At 48.1% G+C, this 19,002-nt stretch overlaps 1 protein-coding gene across 3 annotated transcripts in view; it reads left to right on the forward strand.

Moving 5' to 3' along the window:
- Window positions 1-19,002, forward strand: part of PORCN (porcupine O-acyltransferase) — a 78,514-nt gene that overhangs the window by 31,447 nt on the left and 28,065 nt on the right. For 2 of the 3 annotated variants that reach the window (XM_085629662.1, XM_085629661.1), the window contains exons 6-7: window positions 6,310-6,440; window positions 12,647-12,772. In XM_085629662.1, the coding sequence (XP_085485788.1) occupies window positions 6,310-6,440; window positions 12,647-12,772 (257 nt within the window). Of the gene's footprint in view, window positions 1-6,309; window positions 6,441-8,230; window positions 8,249-8,386; window positions 8,402-12,646; window positions 12,773-19,002 lie in introns of all 3 variants that reach the window. The other variant, XM_085629663.1, reaches the window with a different exon arrangement.

The raw sequence follows: 19,002 nt of genomic DNA on the forward strand, positions 1-19,002 counted from the left end.
CCTGGAAGTTGAACCATTAAGCCCCTTCAGATCCTTGAAAGTTTGGTGCTGTGTTCGCTGTGAACCATGTTTGCAGTTCTGGGATTTCTTTTTTTACAAGTCATTATTTTTAGGTATGTGAGGCCTTTTTGGTTCCAATGAAGCCGATCTAGAATAGAACTCCTGGAATACGTATTTGTGAAATTAAATTCAGGATGGGAACCGTGGTATCCGAGCAGCCGTCATCAGATGACTCTAAACAAGTAACAACTTCCTATATGTCTCAAGAGGAGAACTGTGCTACAGAGAGCTGGCTTTGTGTTCAGAGAGAGATCGCTTGTCATGAGAAGACCCCACAGAACCTTGATGTTTGTGGTAAATCATAAAAGTATTATAGGACAGGGATAGAGCTAAACCTAATTAAATTTCAGCAATCTGATTTCTAACGGCAAAAGTAGTGTAGTGGCTATGAATCGTGCTCCGTTCAGCTGCCTATGCACGGAAGTATCCTTTTTTAGGTCTCGCCTAGCTATTGCGTTTACGCAATCGCTATGCGAGACTCTAGTAAGAGGGGCATTTCAAAGTGCTCCCAAAAGTGGATTGCATGGCGAGCACGCGCACAATCACGTGCATCGTGCCGCCATGCAATCCGTTTGGGGAAGTGCTTCAGCCCACTGGCGCGTGCATGTGTAGCCACAGCCTCGGCATCATACTTCAAAGGGGCCGCTCCCCCGCCTGGAATGCGCTCCCCCGCCAAGCGCGCGCGCCACGCTCCGCCGCGTCTCGCTGTAATTGTAAACATATGACAAATTTGTTTCAATTTCGCGCGGCGGGCGCTCGCGTCCGGACCACTTTAGAAGCCGGGCTTGTCTTGTGTCTATGATCACGATCGGTTTCACTTTCACGGCGGCCGCGCGGCATTACTACCCTGCTTTTTTCCCCTGTATGAATCCGGCCAGAAAACACATTCCACCAAAGCACTAAAAGATACCTTGTCCCAGGAGCACTATTGTTTCCGCTGTACATTTCAAAAGCTTCCTTATCCAATTTGCTAACACCACCATCTGCCTTCCTCTTGTCTGCTCTTTGAACGCACCTCCCCCGCCGCGTCTTGCCGTAACTGTAAACATATGACATATTTGCTTTCACTTTCGCGCTGCGGGCACTCGCGCCCTCACCACTTTAGAAGCCGGGCTTGTCTTGTGTCTATGATCGCGATCAGTTTAACTTTCACGGGCGGCCGCACGGCTTTCCATCTTTGATGAGAGCCATAATTCCTCAAAGGGGTATTGATGTCCTCTGTGCTCAATGTGAGAGCAATTTTATGTATTACAGTGACATGAAAATCTAACCTATATTACAATGTTGTCTACCGTACGCTCAGAACCCTCCTTGCAATAAAAAAAAAAATAGCTCGACGTTATCGAAAGTTATAGAGATAAAGGTCAGAGTTCGTCACGACGTCCATCCAATACCTGAAGAGGGAAGCTGCCAACATCTGTGATGCCACTAGTATTCCACCCTTACGCACATTTTCGCTTCACCCACCTACTCACCCAATGATATAGGAAGGCTGAAAGGAGTGACACTTTCATCACTCATCCTCCCTTCTGCTTACTGCGTGATACTGATTTGGAGTGGACGCTCACCGTGGACCATTCTTCGTGAGACAACCAGGATCATAAATCCTTCTCTCATTTTGCCTGTGCTTTGGCTATAACTTCAGCAAAATATCCTTGGTGCAACAACATCAACTGTTGCATGGCTAAACACTTATAAGGTACAAGGTTTCGCCATGCAACAGGTTATGTTGTTGCACCAGGGATATTGTGCTGCAAAACTAAATACTTATAAGGTCCCAAAAGCGAGACCGATTGGCTATGCCAATGCTTGTTTCTAGAGCACTTTGATTAAAGGGATATTTTTTACATCTCTAAATTCGACTCTTATAACATCGTTCGATCCAGTAGCCCACCATGCATCACCTACTGACACAGCCGCCTCCACTGAAATACCTGCCTTCTAATTGAAATCAGCTTTATTATAATTAAATCTTGCTCATCCTTAGTTTACTAAACCCTCTCCAGTCTCTACACGTTCCTTTGCCACCTGCTTGCCGGCTCTGATCGGTTATTCATCAACGCATGGACTAGTACTCACTGCTGTAAATTTACCTAGCGCGCACCTGTCACTTTGCCTATTTTCATATCGTTGTTATAAGAGACTGTAAATGAAAAGGCTGGAGCAGGATGGCTCGGCTCCACCGAGACCAGGGGAAACGATTGTATTCCATGCAGGTGGGAACAGGCAGTGATGCAGAACACCTCCAACAGGCGTCTTAAATGATGCCAACTGTTTTCCCCATGAAGCTGACTTGATCGTCCTGTTCGATTACTTGGCGACATTTAGCACCCCGGTCACCACGCCTTCATTAGAGGAATAGCTAATCCTGGTTTCACATGGTTGAGCTGTAAGGTTAAAAAACACCTTCTTATTAAAAAGCATTGTGAAGATAGTAACTAAATCCATGCCCTCCTAAGCATCCAGGCACCCCATCGAAGCCTAATGTTGGGGAAGACGCATGCTTTTCAGATTTGATCTGACTGCACTGCAAACTTTGCAAGATCATGACTGGGCGCAGAACAAGAGCATTCTTGACCCTGGAATGCTATCCATGAGGCTTTGTCGGAGGCTCTGTATGAGTGAAATGTTTTCCAACATCATTTGAAGACCTACAAAGTTTGTGTTCACCTATTTAAGGTTTAAAATACTATTGGTCACATGATTCTGTTGGAAAAGTTGGAACAATAAGAGGGCATAGCTGGGCTTGCTTGCTCTTGGATCAAGTCGTTCCTGACCAACTTAAGTCAACATATAAGGTTGGGGTCGGCTGAATGAGTCCAATCGCCATGGTTAAAAGCTGTGTCTGGTGTTCTTCTGAAGCAGTGCCGGAGTCTATGGAGATCATTGGAAAGCCAGTCTAAGTAGTTCGGTTTTCAGAAGTTTCCTGAAACTCTTGTCGTTGAGTTCAGATCTCTTGTTTGGGTTGAAGGCGTTCCACAGTCTAGGTCCTTGAACCTCATGGGTCAACCACCATGTTTCATAGTTTTGAAGGATTGTTGGTTAATCCAGTGGGTAGATGCTGAGTGGACATTTTTGGTGTACGCATTACGAGGTGCCCGTTTCTTTAGATATAAATAAAAAACGATGAGGCTCTTAGATGACCTAAAGCGAGCCGTTAAATAGACAAACCACTGCACTGAGGATGTGGGGCGTTAGTAACCCTATCGACCTCCTTGCTGAGAGCTGCTCTAGTTGCCCATCACAATGTTGACAATGGGAGTCTGGCACCTGGAGGTTCCTTAGCATTGACTATAATGTAAAATGCTGTGGAAGAACAATTGGTGGAATATCATTAAGACACAAGATACACTGTACCAGGGTCCAATGCAACAGAAGGGCCAACCGCTCAAGGGTGCGTTGCATGAGGATCCATTGCAGCAGAATGTACCTCAGCAAGAACCAATTCAGCAGAGTCCATCGCAGCAGGTGCATCGCAGCGGGTCCACCATAGCAGCGCGCATCATTGCAAAATGCATAGCACTGTGGTTTCACAAGCGGACATCATTCCACAGTAATCTCGTTCATTCTTTTGACCTTGTTACTTGGGAAGAATGGTTGGTGTGGCCTGCCTAGGTTTTTGAAATACCCTTATTACATGATACAAGTGATTGACCACCCTAGAGGGCTGCCTTTCCATTTAAAGAGCTCCCATGTGGAACTACATGTCTTTACACAGATGGTAACTATGTACTCATGAGACCCACAGACCTATGCACTTAGGATGGCGGAGTCGTCATCGCAACATTTGGCTGCTCTGAACCGTGCTACTGAAACACCCTAACATTGAATGAGCGTCAGAATTAAGCTCATTGTGCGTCCTTGGGTATTTCACAAAGTACGTGTTCTAAGTATACATATTTCATGTATCATAGAGCGCGGCGGCATCTGCAGTACTTTCACCTAATACCTTTTCTAATATTGGAATATCAATACGATGGGAGTTAACTGCTCAGTAACAGTGCTTCTCAGAACAATTTATCCTTTCAAAATATTTCATCAAATATTCTAGTCAGGTTTGCCACTTGTTTTATCATTTGCTTGGATGTTGACTGTGTAATTTTCGATACCTTTCCCACTTAAAGAATCCTACGGAACCACTTTTTCTAAGCTTTCCAGTTGGGTGAAGCAAAAGACAAGATCCCTATTTAGTCTGGGAAAGACACTCTGCCCATGTGTAGCCACACCCAGCCCTGGCATTAAATGCCCCTGGTTATAGAGGCAGCCAGCTGTGGCAGTGGAGCAGCAGCATTCGCATGGTGGTAGTGCTAGCCCCATGCTGATGTCCAGTTCTATCAAGTGGCCTTGAAGGAATTTGCAGTTAAATAGGGGAGTCCATGACTGTACATCTGGTCCTTAGACCCATGGTAGCAAAGTGTTTTTTGTGTTCGCAAACTGCCCGATTCTCAGAATCGGGCTATATGCAAACGCAAAAAGGCATTTTTCAATGTACAAAGACCCAATCTGTGATTTGGTAACCTATTACTGAATTGCAAATTGAGTTTGTGATTCAGTATTAGGAAGGGATTTTTAGGGTGTCCCTTCCTAATACTGAATCGCAGTAGTATGTGTTAATGTTTTGCAACCGAAATCTGGTCGCAAACATTTGCGTTTTACCACCTACTTCAAAAAGGTGGTAACCCATTTGCAAATGGGAAGGGATCCACAAGGGACCCCTTCCTCTTTGTAAATGTTTGTAAAAACATTTTTTAAGAGCAGGCAGTGGTCCCATGGACTCTTAAGAAAAGAAAACGTTTAATTTTTCTTTCTGAAACGTAACCTGTTTTCCTTTAAGGAAAACGGGCTGCATGAAAATAAAAAAATTGCATTATTAAAAAGCAATCACAAACATGGTGGTCTGCTGACACCAGCAGGCCACCATCCTTGTGATTTTTGCAGTTCCCAATTGGTTGCAAGCCGAGACCTACCTCATAAATATTAATGAGCTTGGTCTATTTGCGATCCACTGGAAATCTCAAAATGTGTCAAAGACACATTTGTACATTAGTGTTTACGATTACCAGATAGCAGATTTTTGTGATCTGCTATTTGGTAATCGCAAACAATTACCAACGTACATCTGACCCTAAGTGTGCAGCCTGGAATGAAAAGTTGTAGGCCCTGGAAGGGGGGTGGGGGAGAGGAGGGGCGAAGGGAGGGAGTACCTACTATTCAAAGCAGTACATGATTAAATTCCTGCGACGTCTGTGCCTATTGGGTTGTGTGGAACCCATGGGACTCAAATGCAAATAACATAACCAAAGCGCATTGGTGTGATCCATGTAGTATCACTGTGATCTGGAGCTAAGGCACATCCTTTTTCATACATTTTGATGCCCCACAAGTGGGGAAAAAATACAAAAGGGGCGCATGAAACTCTAAATAGTGGTGACATTGACATCTAGGAATTTATGCAGCCAGAGAGCAGTTTTATCTGGTGGGGGTATGGGCTGGTAGCGAACCTTCAAAAGACATTATACATGGAAATTGTATGGGTGGTTAGAGCTACTGGGTTAATTGATCAACTGTCCTTATAGTTTACAAAAGTATGACGAGGACATTTGATGGCCTGACATATTTTGGGGTGCGTAGAAAGAGGTTTAACCAGCGGACGAAAGGATGTTGTATTCTCACTGTGTTGTGGTGAGATCTCACCTGCAGCGTTGTGTCCAGTTGTGGCCGGTTCTCCAGAAGGATCAGTGGGACCGAACCCTCAGGAGAGCCATTGAGATGGTGCAAATTCTTGTTCAGTGACCTCTGTGGCAAATCTTTACAGTGTAGCCCCGGTCCTACAGAAGGCGTAACCTGACCTTCGTACTCACCCAAATTTCAGGCTTTTTTGGATTTTTTTGTTGTTTTAACAAGTGCGTGTCATTCATCTAGGGATTTCCTGTGCTTGAATGCTGATCTTGATTAAAAGATAATGTCTACATTTCCTTACACTGAAGAGGCAGCCCCATGGCAGTACGCTTGTAAGAAACGAGCCAGGTTACACAGACTATTGACCAGTGCGTATATTGGGTTGCTCACGCAAAGCCCCCTGAGGGTGGGTAAGAGCAAGCGTTCATTGCCTACATTTGTAATAACACTTTAAATGCAATGCTGCCCACGGGGTGTATTGTTCCGAATGGCCCTGGCTGCTCCTCTGCCAGCCGGGAATGCTGCACGACCAGGTGATTTTCGTACTTACGACTCTTTTTCTCTCTCCAGAGCTTCTCCTGGGTCCGGAAGGTGTCTGTCAGTCTGCTACTGTCCCTGCTGTGCCTCATAGTCTCCACCTGTGTGGCACCCTACCTCTTTCCCTACTTCATTCCCGTGTATGGAGACCGTCTCCTCAGAAAGTGAGTATATGCCACTGTACTCTTCCCTAGTGTGCCACCCTCAATCAAGAGATCCCCAAACTCATGTGGGTTAGAGCTGTACTTCATTTTTCCCTAATCCCTATGCTGCTTCCCCAGCAACATCAAGTGAGTTGGTGGCTCCTGCTCAGAGGTCAGCTGGCAGCTCCTGCCTAGAAACTCCCATGAGCTGGTAGCTCTTACCCAGCAATTCCCATGAGCTGGCAGCTCCTGCCTAAGAACCCCCATGAGCCGGTAGCTCCTGCCTAAGAACCCCCATGAGCCGGTAGCTCCTGCCTAAGAACCCCCATGAGCCGGTAGCTCCTGCTGAAGAACCACCATGAGCCGGCAGTTCCTGACCAGAAACACCCATAAGCCAGCATCTCCTGCACATGTACTCCCATGAGCCGGCATCTCCTCCACATGAACTCCCGTAAGCCGGCAACTCCTGCTCAACAGCTCCCATGAGCTGGTAGCTCCGACCCAAGAATTCCCATGAGCAGGTAGTTCCTACCCAAGAACACCCATGAGCCGGCAGCTCCTGCTCAGCAGCTCCCATGAGCCGGTAGGTCCTACCCAAGAACTCTCATGAGCGGGCAGCTCCTGCCCAGGAACTCTCATGAGCGGACAGCTCCTGCCCAGGAACTCTCATGATTTGTCGTGTTTTATTTCGTATTAATTACATTATTTGTAGTCAGGGTATACACACTTTAATTCAAATGAATACAAATAATGTAATGAATACGAAATAAAACCCAACAAATTATTGTCCGTACTGGAAAAAGTTACCCTTTGGTGAGAAGGTAAAGGTGATAATGAAGAGGTGTTTGGGTAATGATAAAATTAATGATATATTTATGCTGAGGAGACCATGGAATCCAAGATAATATAATTACAGTTATTGCAGGCGAGGTGACCACTTTGGAAAAGTTAGGGCACTGTAGAGGTAATGGCAGGAGAATGGATGGCATGTATCCATCTCAGTGGTGCTTATTGGGTAACCCATGTTAAATTTATTCTACTTTTGCACAGTCGCTGGCCCCTTTGACCACTTCTCGGGCCTTTATATCTAGGACGTTCGTGCAGAGTTCGAAGTTGTCTGAGTTGGCAGTCATTTTACTACATGCATAATTTATCTAGCAATGGACTTTATTGTATCTCTACAGCCTTCATTTAACTCGCTGAGCTATCTTGCCAGCCGTCGGGATGCTGCTCTGCAACCATTGCAGCCCTTACTCAGTACATGTTCCCTCAAGATTGACTTATTAAAAGTGCCTTGGAAATGACACTCGCTCAGGGCGAGCAAAACACTTTAATGGACAATTTAGATGGCAAGCAATGTGCTGCACTGGTAGTTTCTTGAATTGCCGAGTAAAACCGCGGGGCTGGTCTTGATTGAACTGTGCTCGGGGACATGGTGGCATGGTGGGTGCATTGGAGGACGGCTTCACTGTTTGAGCCTCGCCTCTTTTTGTGCGTCTTTCAGTCTTTTTCCAGCTGAGCAGTACTGCTGGACTTTCATCAGTTCACTGGATGGCTTCTCCCTCTCATTCATTTTCCATTCGCCTTCCCTCATACCTCTCTCTCATTGACTGTTCGTTCGATCTCCACTCTTTGCCCCTTTTATCTCCCTTTCCATTCGCTTCCCTCATACCTCTCTCTCATTGACTGTTCGTTCGATCTCCACTCTTTGCCCCTCTTATCTCCCTTCTAGCTGCCAGATTCTCACTGTACTTTTTCTTGCATTATTTTTTTTTCTTTGCCTTTGCACCGCTGACTCTCTCCGTCCGCAGCAAGAAACGGAAAGCCAGGTAACTGCTTTCACTTTGCTTTTTCTTACTTTTACTCATTGCAGTATTTTTTTCTGTCCTTAATTTTCCGCAAGTGTCTTTTCTAATCTCCAGTGTATTTCTTTTGTCTATCCTCTGTTTCTGCTCCACTGATGCTAGGGGTTCTGTGGTCAGGTGAGTGCTCACTTGCCTCTGATGGAGGCTGCATCAGAAAGGGTGGATGGATGTGTGGGAGGGTTTGAGAGGAGCAGGAGGGGAGATGTGCACCAGAATCAATATTGAACAACTGCAGGATAAACCCAACAGCCTCCAATTTTAAGGTTTCAGCCTACTAATATAACTGAAAATAATTGATCTGTGCGCCTACATTTTTACTTTTCACTAAAACCAAATCTACTAGTATGCATGCTACTAAACTTGTCTGTATGATAAATCTAATAACAATTCAAAGAAAAGGTTCTTGAGCTGCTTATCCATGTGCTTTAAACCCAATATACTCCTTGTATCCCGCTGTATTTCACGATGAAGTGGATTTGGAGTGGTTGGTGGAAGAGGGCACTTTTAGGCATGGTGTCTGGATTAGAGTATGGTCTCTATCTCTTTGCTCGTTTGTTCCTACGCAGGATGCGAGAATAGTTTTCCTTTGTATTGATGGCCCACGAGCGGAATGTTAAAGCTGCGCAGATCTTTGGCATCGACTGTAGGCGGGCTCATGGATCTCAAAGGTGGCAGAGAGGTATTGGATATGACTGTACACTATGGCTTAGGAATTTGAAAGTATCATGGCATGTCTGGGAGACAACAAAGGTTCTTTAAGAGAGGCAAGGTGTTTGTTTTTGCCATTGGCCTTGATTTTTTTTTTTCTGACTTGCCTTCAAAGGTTGTGGGTTTTCTTTGCAATTTATTACGTATTGTCTACATTTTGTTCTCTTAAATGTTAGCATAATCTGCAAACTTGAGAGCTCGAGGGCCGGCTTTCTTCTCTGAGAAATGATAATTGACCCAAGCAGGGTAATGCAATGTTGCTTATGGTGGGAAATGAATCCAAGTTCAAGGCTGAGGGAGGCAGCTGTAGGCTTGGGTTTTCTTGACGCCGCGTTGCATTTGCTCAGTCTCTTTGGTGTTCGGATTTGGCCAGCCCTTCTACTCTTCATTGGATTGAACATTTAGAGTGTGGGGTGATGTCCCCTTTAAGGCTTTCTGTGAGGCTGGGGAGGTGATGTGTGTTATATTTATGTGATGGAAAACCAGGCACCAGACTAATGGAGCGACTTCATGCAGAGCTTGACTTAGTACAGGTTTAATACAGATCCTCCTAGGACAACAGGGCTTTGATTTTGATTTGATTTATGCATTTATAAAGTGCAGCGATCACTCTGGAAGGAGCATCTTGGTGCTATGCGGAGTGAGCGACCAAGGGAGTTGGGAGCTGTGAAAATCCAGGCCTCAAGAGCTTTCCTAACGAGCGTCTCTGACTCCAAAAGTCTTAGTTGAATGGGCAAAAGGTTCCAGGCTCTTGTTCCTAGACTTGCCACGGGCTTTAAGACACTGACCCTTGTTTATGTGAATTCGGTGTTGCTCACCATCTAGAAAATGGACGCAAAGTTGCTGGAAATTGCTGTTTGCCAGATATCATTTTTACCTACTCACAGAGGATTTTCAGATACCAGCTTTACTTGTTTATTTACTTCTATATAGAAAATAAGAAATTGATGGTGTCCCCAAATTTTCGTTCCATAAAGTTACGTTAAAGTATTGCGCCAGGTGTGCACTGGGGCTGAAGTATTGCGTCAGGTGTGCTCTGGGGCTGAAGTATTGCGTCAGGTGTGCACTGGGGGGGCTGAAGTATTGCGTCGGGTGTGCTCTGGGGCTGAAGTATTGCGTCGGGTGTGCTCTGGGGCTGCAGTATTGCGTCGAGTGTGCTCTGGGGCTGAAGTATTGCGTCGGGTGTGCTCTGGGGCTGAAGTATTGCGTCGGGTGTGCTCTGGGGCTGAAGTATTGCGTCGGGTGTGCTCTGGGGCTGAAGTATTGCGTCGGGTGTGCTCTGGGGCTGAAGTATTGCATCGGGTGTGCTCTGGGGCTGAAGTATTGCGTCGGGTGTGCACTGGGGCTGAAGTATTGCGTCGGGTGTGCTCTGGGGCTAAAGTATTGCGTCAGGTGTGCTCTGGGGCTGAAGTATTGCGTCGGGTGTGCTCTGGGGATGAAGTATTGCGTCGGGTGTGCACTGGGGCTGAAGTATTGCGTCGGGTGTGCACTGGGGCTGAAGTATTGCGTCAGGTGTGCTCTGGGGCTGAAGTATTGCGTCAGGTGTGCTCTGGGGCTGAAGTATTGCGTCGGGTGTGCTCTGGGGCTGAAGTATTGCGTCAGGTGTGCACTGGGGCTGAAGTATTGCGTCGGGTGTGCTCTGGGGCTGAAGTATTGCGTCGGGTGTGCACTGGGGCTGAAGTATTGCGTCGGGTGTGCTCTGGGGCTGAAGTATTGCGTCAGGTGTGCACTGGGGCTGAAGTATTGCGTCAGGTGTGCACTGGGGCTGAAGTATTGCGTCGGGTGTGCTCTGGGGCTGAAGTATTGCGTCGGGTGTGCACTGGGGCTGAAGTATTGCGTCGGGTGTGCTCAGGGGCTGAAGTATTGCGTCAGGTGTGCTCTGGGGATGAAGTATTGCGTCGGGTGTGCACTGGGGCTGAAGTATTGCGTCGGGTGTGCACTGGGGCTGAAGTATTGCGTCGGGTGTGCTCAGGGGCTGAAGTATTGCGTCGGGTGTGCTCAGGGGCTGAAGTATTGCGTCGGGTGTGCTCAGGGGCTGAAGTATTGCGTCAGGTGTGCTCTGGGGCTGAAGTATTGCGTCGGGTGTGCTCTGGGGCTGAAGTATTGCGTCAGGTGTGCTCTGGGGATGAAGTATTGCGTCGGGTGTGCTCAGGGGCTGAAGTATTGCGTCAGGTGTGCACTGGGGCTGAAGTATTGCGTCAGGTGTGCTCTGGGGCTGCAGTATTGCGTCGGGTGTGCTCTGGGGCTGAAGTATTGCGTCAGGTGTGCTCTGGGGCTGCAGTATTGCGTCGGGTGTGCTCTGGGGCTGCAGTATTGCGTCGGGTGTGCACTGGGGCTGAAGTATTGCGTCGGGTGTGCACTGGGGCTGAAGTATTGCGTCGGGTGTGCACTGGGGCTGAAGTATTGCGTCAGGTGTGCTCTGGGGATGAAGTATTGCGTCAGGTGTGCTCTGGGGATGAAGTATTGCGTCAGGTGTGCTCTGGGGCTGAAGTATTGCGTCAGGTGTGCTCTGGGGCTGCAGTATTGCGTCAGGTGTGCACTGGGGCTGAAGTATTGCGTCAGGTGTGCACTGGGGCTGAAGTATTGCGTCGGGTGTGCTCTGGGGCTGAAGTATTGCGTCAGGTGTGCACTGGGGCTGAAGTATTGCGTCGGGTGTGCTCTGGGGCTGAAGTATTGCGTCGGGTGTGCTCTGGGGCTGAAGTATTGCGTCTGGTGTGCACTGGGGCTGAAGTATTGCGTCGGGTGTGCACTGGGGCTGAAGTATTGCGTCAGGTGTGCTCAGGGGCTGAAGTATTGCGTCAGGTGTGCTCTGGGACTGAAGTATTGCGTCAGGTGTGCACTAGGGCTGAAGTATTGCGTCAGGAGTGCTCTGGGGCTGCAGTATTGCGTCAGGTGTGCACTGGGGCTGTTCTCGTCCGAGGCCTGGTTTGGATCCTGCAAGATCGCGTGCTCGGTAGAGAAGAATGCACCACCAGCGGTTTTAGGAACAATAGCACCAACATTTTGCTGATGATTGTACATAATTTGCAGGAGCCTATGTAAGTCATGTAAGGGAACCCTGTCTCTTGTCTATGTAGGGAACTCTGTACAAGCATGCTTTGAAGGGCAGGTACTCTGTGCAGGGGGGTGTTTACAAGCATACCTGACATCGTATTAGGGATCCCCTAAAAAAGTGCTTTAACCCCTTCCCTGCTCATGACGGAACCGTTCCGTCATGAGCACAGCCCAACCGTGGCTCATGACGGAGCGGCTCCGTCATGAGCACAGCGCCACTGCGCTGCCCCCCCGCACCCCCCAGCACCGCGGCGGAATTCCCGCCGCGGTGAAAGGGTTAAGGTGCAAGTAATGCGCTTGGGTCTGTTGGTTGATTTAAAAGTGGGCTGTACAGGGCTGGTAATGGGCTTGATGCTGTTTGTACCTCATGCAGGCATGGTTTGCAAGGTAGGGTGTGTGCCTCGCTTTGTGAGTTAGGCTTGCAGTCACGTAACATGCGTGGCTTTGTAAGAAGTTACTTATATGGCTTCTTGCCAGTCCTAGGCCTACATTTCTGCAATGCGTGTAGTGTATGCCTGCACCACCTGCTTCCCAGCTGCTGCTGCTGCCTGTGAATCCGTAATGCGCTGTCTCCTGACCTAATACTTTCCCTGTCCTCAGGTGGCTGCGGGCCTATGAGAGTGCACTCTCCTTCCACTTCAGCAACTACTTTGTGGGCTTCCTGTCGGAGGTGACGGCGACTCTGTCAGGAGCTGGTTTCACCGGGGAGAAGGAGAGCCTGAAATGGTGAGGAACAGGGTTAGGGGCTGGGCAGGATTTTTCCCAAGGTTCCCTAATGTACCGTACCAAGCTAACGCAAGTCTCGTCAATGTTTATATTTGTGTGGTATGCCTCTATAATGTTAACTTCCATTACTAGACATTACAACTGAACAGGGAAGCCTTCTTAAGGCATGTACTGTGCACTGGTCAAAATGAGTTTCACAGCTACATAATGACTTCACTGAAACCTATGGTTTTTGGTATCAAACACCATGTATTAATAAACCCACACTGATTCCAGTGCTGGATGCATTAATACATGAACCCAGAGAGTACATTAGAGGTACTCCCTGAACCCTACTAGCCTTTTAGTGTGCTGGCTGACTGGACTAATCCAGCCTGCCACCACAGACTAGTTTCTGACCCCCTAGGAGGTGAGATCTCTGCTGTCGGAGGACAGAAACAGTGCCTGCTCTGGAGAGAGGTGTTCTTACCTCCTCCACCAGGAAGGCTGGTAAAGCAGCATTCCAAGGCAGGTGGCTTCTAAGGCCTCTGCAGCCTTTGGTATGAGAGACGTGTCTTCCCCAGACAATAGAAAGGCCACCCCCTGCCCTCTGGAAACCAGGACAGGCGGGAAAGTTAGCTATGCAGGAGGCGTGTTGTACTGCCAGGCTGGACACTCCTCTTGGGTGACCTGCCTGAAGTGAGCACTAAGTTAGGAATTCCCCTATCTTGTGTGAGGTAGAATTTGGAATTCTGGGACAGGGTGATGCCCACTCCCCAAAGGAAGTGGCCATCTAGGGGATATAGTTTCCCCAGGGGTAAGTAGCCCATTAGCTACTACCCCTCACTTCTCCTAATGCCCTTAAATTGAGTATTTAGATGTGTAAGAGGCTGGCCTAGTATATGATGTCTACTAATGTAAGTGGGCACCTTGCACCAGTCCAGACAACCCTTATGGTGATTTAAGAGGTTTTAGACATCCTTAGAAAGCTCTCTAAGTGGTAGCTGTGGAGAGTAGCCTTCAGGCTTAGTCCAGAAAGAGTGTAAAGCAGACTGTTTTACCAGAATGCAATCCTATATTATAGATTAAGTGAAAAGAACCACAACAAGTATTTATAAAAATCTGTATTTACTATATAATACTCTCTAGTACGTTCCAATATCTCCAACATGGAGATAAACACAATACTTCAGCAAAGAAACACAGTAAATAGCATAAGATATACAGTGAACCCCAGAGGGGGACCAAACCATATACTAAGAAAGTGGTATAAGAACCATGATTCGGATCAAGACAGGGTCAAAAGGACGTAGAACTGCTGGGGACCCAAGGAACCACGCAAGGTGAGTAGATAGGGACCCCACGGAGAGGATGTGCAGTGTGGAAACATGACAGCATGCTTCGTATAGCTCTATGTGCAAGTCACGGTTGGATTTTTAAAGATTAAGGACCCTTCCCAGTGGACCCTGAAGAAACCCTGTGGAAGACAGAAGGTTGAAGAGCCACCCCACCCATGGATACCCTAGTACCCTCGTTACCTACACCACGGAAGCCGGACTTCAGGAAAGTGCCGCTGTGGAAGAAGGAAGAAGTGTCCGGTGGAATGCGAGGATGGATTCTTGATGAGCGGTACCTGCAAGCAGAGGAGACCGGGTCTGTCCCTCAGGAGTGACCAGGAGCCTTGGAAGACGAATGCGCTCCGATGTCGGGTGTTGCAGGATTGATGACGAGGTCCTTGACTCTGCAGCTGCAATGATTAGGAGCCATGCACAAGCTGTCCCACGAAGGATGTCGAGTGCTGAGGGGTCGGTGTCTGGCGGGAGCACCAACAAGCCTTGGCAAATGCAACCAACGCAGAAATCAAAGAAGGAGCAAGGTCCAGAGGACTCACCACAAGTAGGCTAGTCAGGCCAGGCCCCAAGCAGTCTGGGGAGCCCAAAAGAAACAAGTGTGACCCTCAAAGGGACCCACAGGCTGGAGACACTGAAGTCGCGAGAGGACCTCAAGCAGCTCACCAAAAGATGCAGTCCACGATGCAATTTGGCTGAAGATTCTGGTTACTGGAGGTGCCCGAGGTTGGGACTACTTGGAGCCCAAAGATCTTCTTGGAAGGAAGGAAACAAGCCTTTGCAACTGCAAGTTGGACGATGTGCACAGGGGTTCGGTTATTGCAACCCCCACGGAGGATACTGGCCTCAAAATTGGTAGGGGCAAGCCTCAGGAGCTTTGGAAAACCACCACCTGTGTTGCAGAGCCCACGGAGTCCGGAGGAGGTCAGGATCTGCGGACGGGCCGACTTCGTTACGGTGCCCGCGAATGCAGGGGAGTGACTCCTTCACTCCAAGGTAGATTTCTTCAGGTGTCTTTGATGCTTCACAGGCCTTGGAAGTTTCCTGTACGATGCAGCAGACTGGAAGGGAGACAAAGTCAGGCTCAAACAAAGTCCATCACAGTCCAGAGTGCCCAGACAGTAGAAGTGGTGTCTGTCAGGGGCGTAACACAGGCCCCCACAGCCCCCGCGGTGCGGGGGCCCCCCGAGCTACAGGGGGCCCCCTCAGCACAAAACTCTGGCCCAAGAAGTCTGGATTAAATCTGAAGTGGGGGCCCCTTCGTGTACGTGGCAGGGGGGCCCCCCTCAACTTTCGTTACGCCACTGGTGTCTGTCTGAATCTTATCCCATGATGAATCTAGGGACCTACACACAGGTAAGCCGTTAAGTACCCTAGGCAAAGGGTTGGGAAGATTCATGGGACCCTCCCAGGGGAGGGTCTTGACAGGGGGGAGGTTACTTTCATGTCCTTTGTCCAGTTTTGAGCAGGAGCCAACGGCTCCCAGAACTGGTTTGAACTGGACTATGCACTGGGACACCAAATATGCCCCTCATGCAGACTTTGTGGCGCTGGCAAACACACCCACCCGGTCCCAAAATACACTAACTCTTGTCTGGGAGGTGGTCACAGCTCATTGAGACAGAATGCCTATCGTTCCACAGAACAGAAATGTGTCTCTGGTCGGCAGCATCCATTTTGTGCTGTCCGGATCTAGAAGGTTGGCACCGGTAACACTAAGAGCCTAACGGGGGGCTCTTCCAGTGCTTTGAATCATACCTCCCCTCACACACTGTGTACGGTGTGGGGTATGATTCCAACATGTTTGACACCAAACATGATAGGATTCGTTAGTCGTTTTCAAGATGGTCATTGCGTAATTACGTGATACCCCTCTATATGGTATATGGCTGCTTCACTGACAACCCGGGAGAATGGACTCCGTAGGCTGCAGGGGTGTCCTGCTTATGCAGGGGCACCCTCTCACTTAGAACCAAGCACCCTGCCTTCAGGATTGCAATGGCCTGCTATAGGGGTGACTTATATGTTTTAAGTGCATCGACACTTTGCTATAGGAAACCTATATATTAAGTGGTGCAAGCACCATCTTACATAGGCTGCAATGGCAGGTCTGTAGTTCCATTTTGCATGGTCTCCCATGGATGGCTTAGGGCATGCTTCAGTCCATGGGAGATCTTTGGGGTCCCTATGTCCTGGGTACCTTAGTACCATATACTAGGAGCTGATCAGGGTACCCCAGTATCCAATCTGGTGTGTACCTAAGTACTAAACACAACCATTTAGGGAGAAAGCAGATCGACAGGGGTCCTGATTAGCAGGATCCTAGTCAAACTAGTCAAAAACAGCCTCACATCAAGCAAAAAGTGGGGGTAACCATAGAAGCAGAACCTGCTGCCTAAGGAGACTACCGACGCAACAGCCACCCAGGTAGAGGTATCCATGTTCCTACAGGTCAGATACGTCCTCCCTCCAATTGTGTGGCTGAGAGGACCGACCGGAGCTGCACAACACCAATACCTGGTGTACTGGACCCCTTGCAGCAACCAAGGCTTGTTGTGCCTAGACCGGACACCAACACAGGGAAAAACCAACCTGCACAGCGAGGGACTTCAGGAACCGTGAGAACCACAACGCGAGTGGTCCCACTGCCATGTTTGCCCCCTTCTACACAAGACAAAGAGTGTCCTCGACCATCGCCACCCAACACCTCAAAGCACTGCTGCACCTGCGCTCCAGAGCCTAACTCCGAGGGAGGTGACAGTGCCCTGTGGGTCCTGAGACCCACAAGACCCGGGCCCATCCTTGGGTTTGGCCAGAGTGGACTTCCAGTCTCCTCCTGTAGCCTCTTTCTGCAAGCCCTCTCCAACCGCGCAAGCCACCAGCACCGATACCAATGCCAAAAGACACCACTGCACGCAAGCCCCACAGCCCGAGGAGAAGTGGACCAAACGTTTCCCCACTTGCCCAAGCGTCTCAAAGGTCGAGCCCTTCCTGTGGGTTCCCCTAGACTGGTACCCGAGTCCCAGCTTGCAGCCTCTTCCTGCCTGGACTGTTCCCCAATTGAAGTGACTAGGACACCTGATGCCGTAACACATCTCTGCACCCGGACGCCCCAGAGCCTCCCGAGGTTACCTGTTGGTGTGGCCTTGTACTTTGCCCCATACTCATTTTAAGTCCAAAAGAACAGTCCCATAAGTCGCCGTTAAGTGCTCTAATGCAGCACATGTTTTTCCTCCATAGGATAACATTACCGCTCCCAAAAATTGCACTGTCAACTATTGAAAGCTGTAAAAATGTATAACTTGAAAAGTATTTACCTGATTCCGATGATCTTGGTATTTAAGTGCAAATAAAAGTATGTGTTATTTTTATAAATTGGTGTCTGATTTCTGTATTGAGTGTGTCGCACTCACTGCCTTTGTGTGTGCAATAAATGCTTAGCACTACCCTCTGATATGCCTAACTGCTCACCCACACTACCACAAAAGAGAGCATTTGGGTCATCAATTGTGCCTCTGTAAGCCAACTGGGGTTTGCCTGGACCTTTTACACTGTGTACCCCTTTTTGGTCCACTGTATAAAGAGCCACCTTCCTACAAGTGTGAACCTTGAAACTGTAAAGTCATGCTACATTACACTCGTATCATTGTAAAACATCTTTGAGATATGTCTGTTGTCAGCTGGTTAATCAATGCTGACTCTTCCCACAGTTTGAAATTATAATGTATTTGTTTGGAGTTTTTGGAAATGAGAAGTGAGTGTGCAGCACCCTCTTTTCACCTCTCCTCACAAGCGACCTCAGACCAGTTTCATTTGTATGGGCCTCATTAGTGTTTCCAGTGCAACATTTTTTTTATCCATTGTAGCACTGCACACACAGACTGGCCATATGCAAATCAATCCTGGTCCTGCTCCAATAGGAACCGTCGAGCCCACCCGCCAAGCCAGGCCCCTCCAGTTGGGAATACAAGCAGCCGCAGAATAAATGGTTCAGTCGCTGTAAATCCGTATTCTTTTGCCTTTAAAATCTGTCATTTACCTATAAATATATTTCCTTACCTGCATTAATGTTGGCATATGCTTTTAAAGGCAATAGATATTCGCTTAACAAATAAGCTTGGGTACTGCCAATAGGCTCACATTTGGGAATTATTGGCTTTGTCAATGCCATCTGGCGATGCTGTAGAGGATCAGCAAGATGCTGTGCAGCATGACCAAAAGAACAACAAAACAAAAAAGGTGCAATGATGTGACCTTTGTATTTTGTGGACAGGCGCGTGCACGCTTAAAATGATGCAGGTGGCTGACAATTGTTTTTACTTACCATTCCAAGGTGTATCAGTACATTTAAAAAGTAGTGCAAGGTTAGTGGCAGCAATTTGTTGTCTAGTCCTCCCCAAAAATAAAAAAAGATTTAATTTAAAAAAGACTGGGTTTTCGGGGCAACAGGGGATCATGTGAGGAGGAAAAGCATTGGGGTTTGGGCTGGGAGAGGGGAAAACCAGCACACCAGGGAACACAAGGGGAGGGAGTTTGGCTGGGAGAAGTAAACAAGAGAGAGTTTGCCACAAGCAGCACATAGTGCCGGAGGGGCTATTTGGTGGCAAGAAGCACACATGGGAGAAAGCTGGAAAATACATGCATTGTTATGGAGTGCTTAAGAAAAATAAATAATGAGTTCCCCAACAGTGAACTGGACAGGAGCCAGCAAATCAGAGAAATGGTAACGAGTCTATGCTTGAAGGGAGCGACAAACACAAAATGGGCAAGGCAGGACAAGGAAAACCATTGAATAAGAAGCAAGCAAATGAGAGTGAAGCTAAAGGTAACCGATGGTATGCAATGCGCGAGCTAGAAGCCATTTAAGTTATTGGTAAGCCCATCTTGGTCTGTGGCAAGCAG

This window comes from Triturus cristatus, chromosome 10 (assembly GCF_964204655.1).
Source record: "Triturus cristatus chromosome 10, aTriCri1.1, whole genome shotgun sequence".
Lineage (NCBI taxonomy): Eukaryota > Metazoa > Chordata > Amphibia > Caudata > Salamandridae > Triturus > Triturus cristatus.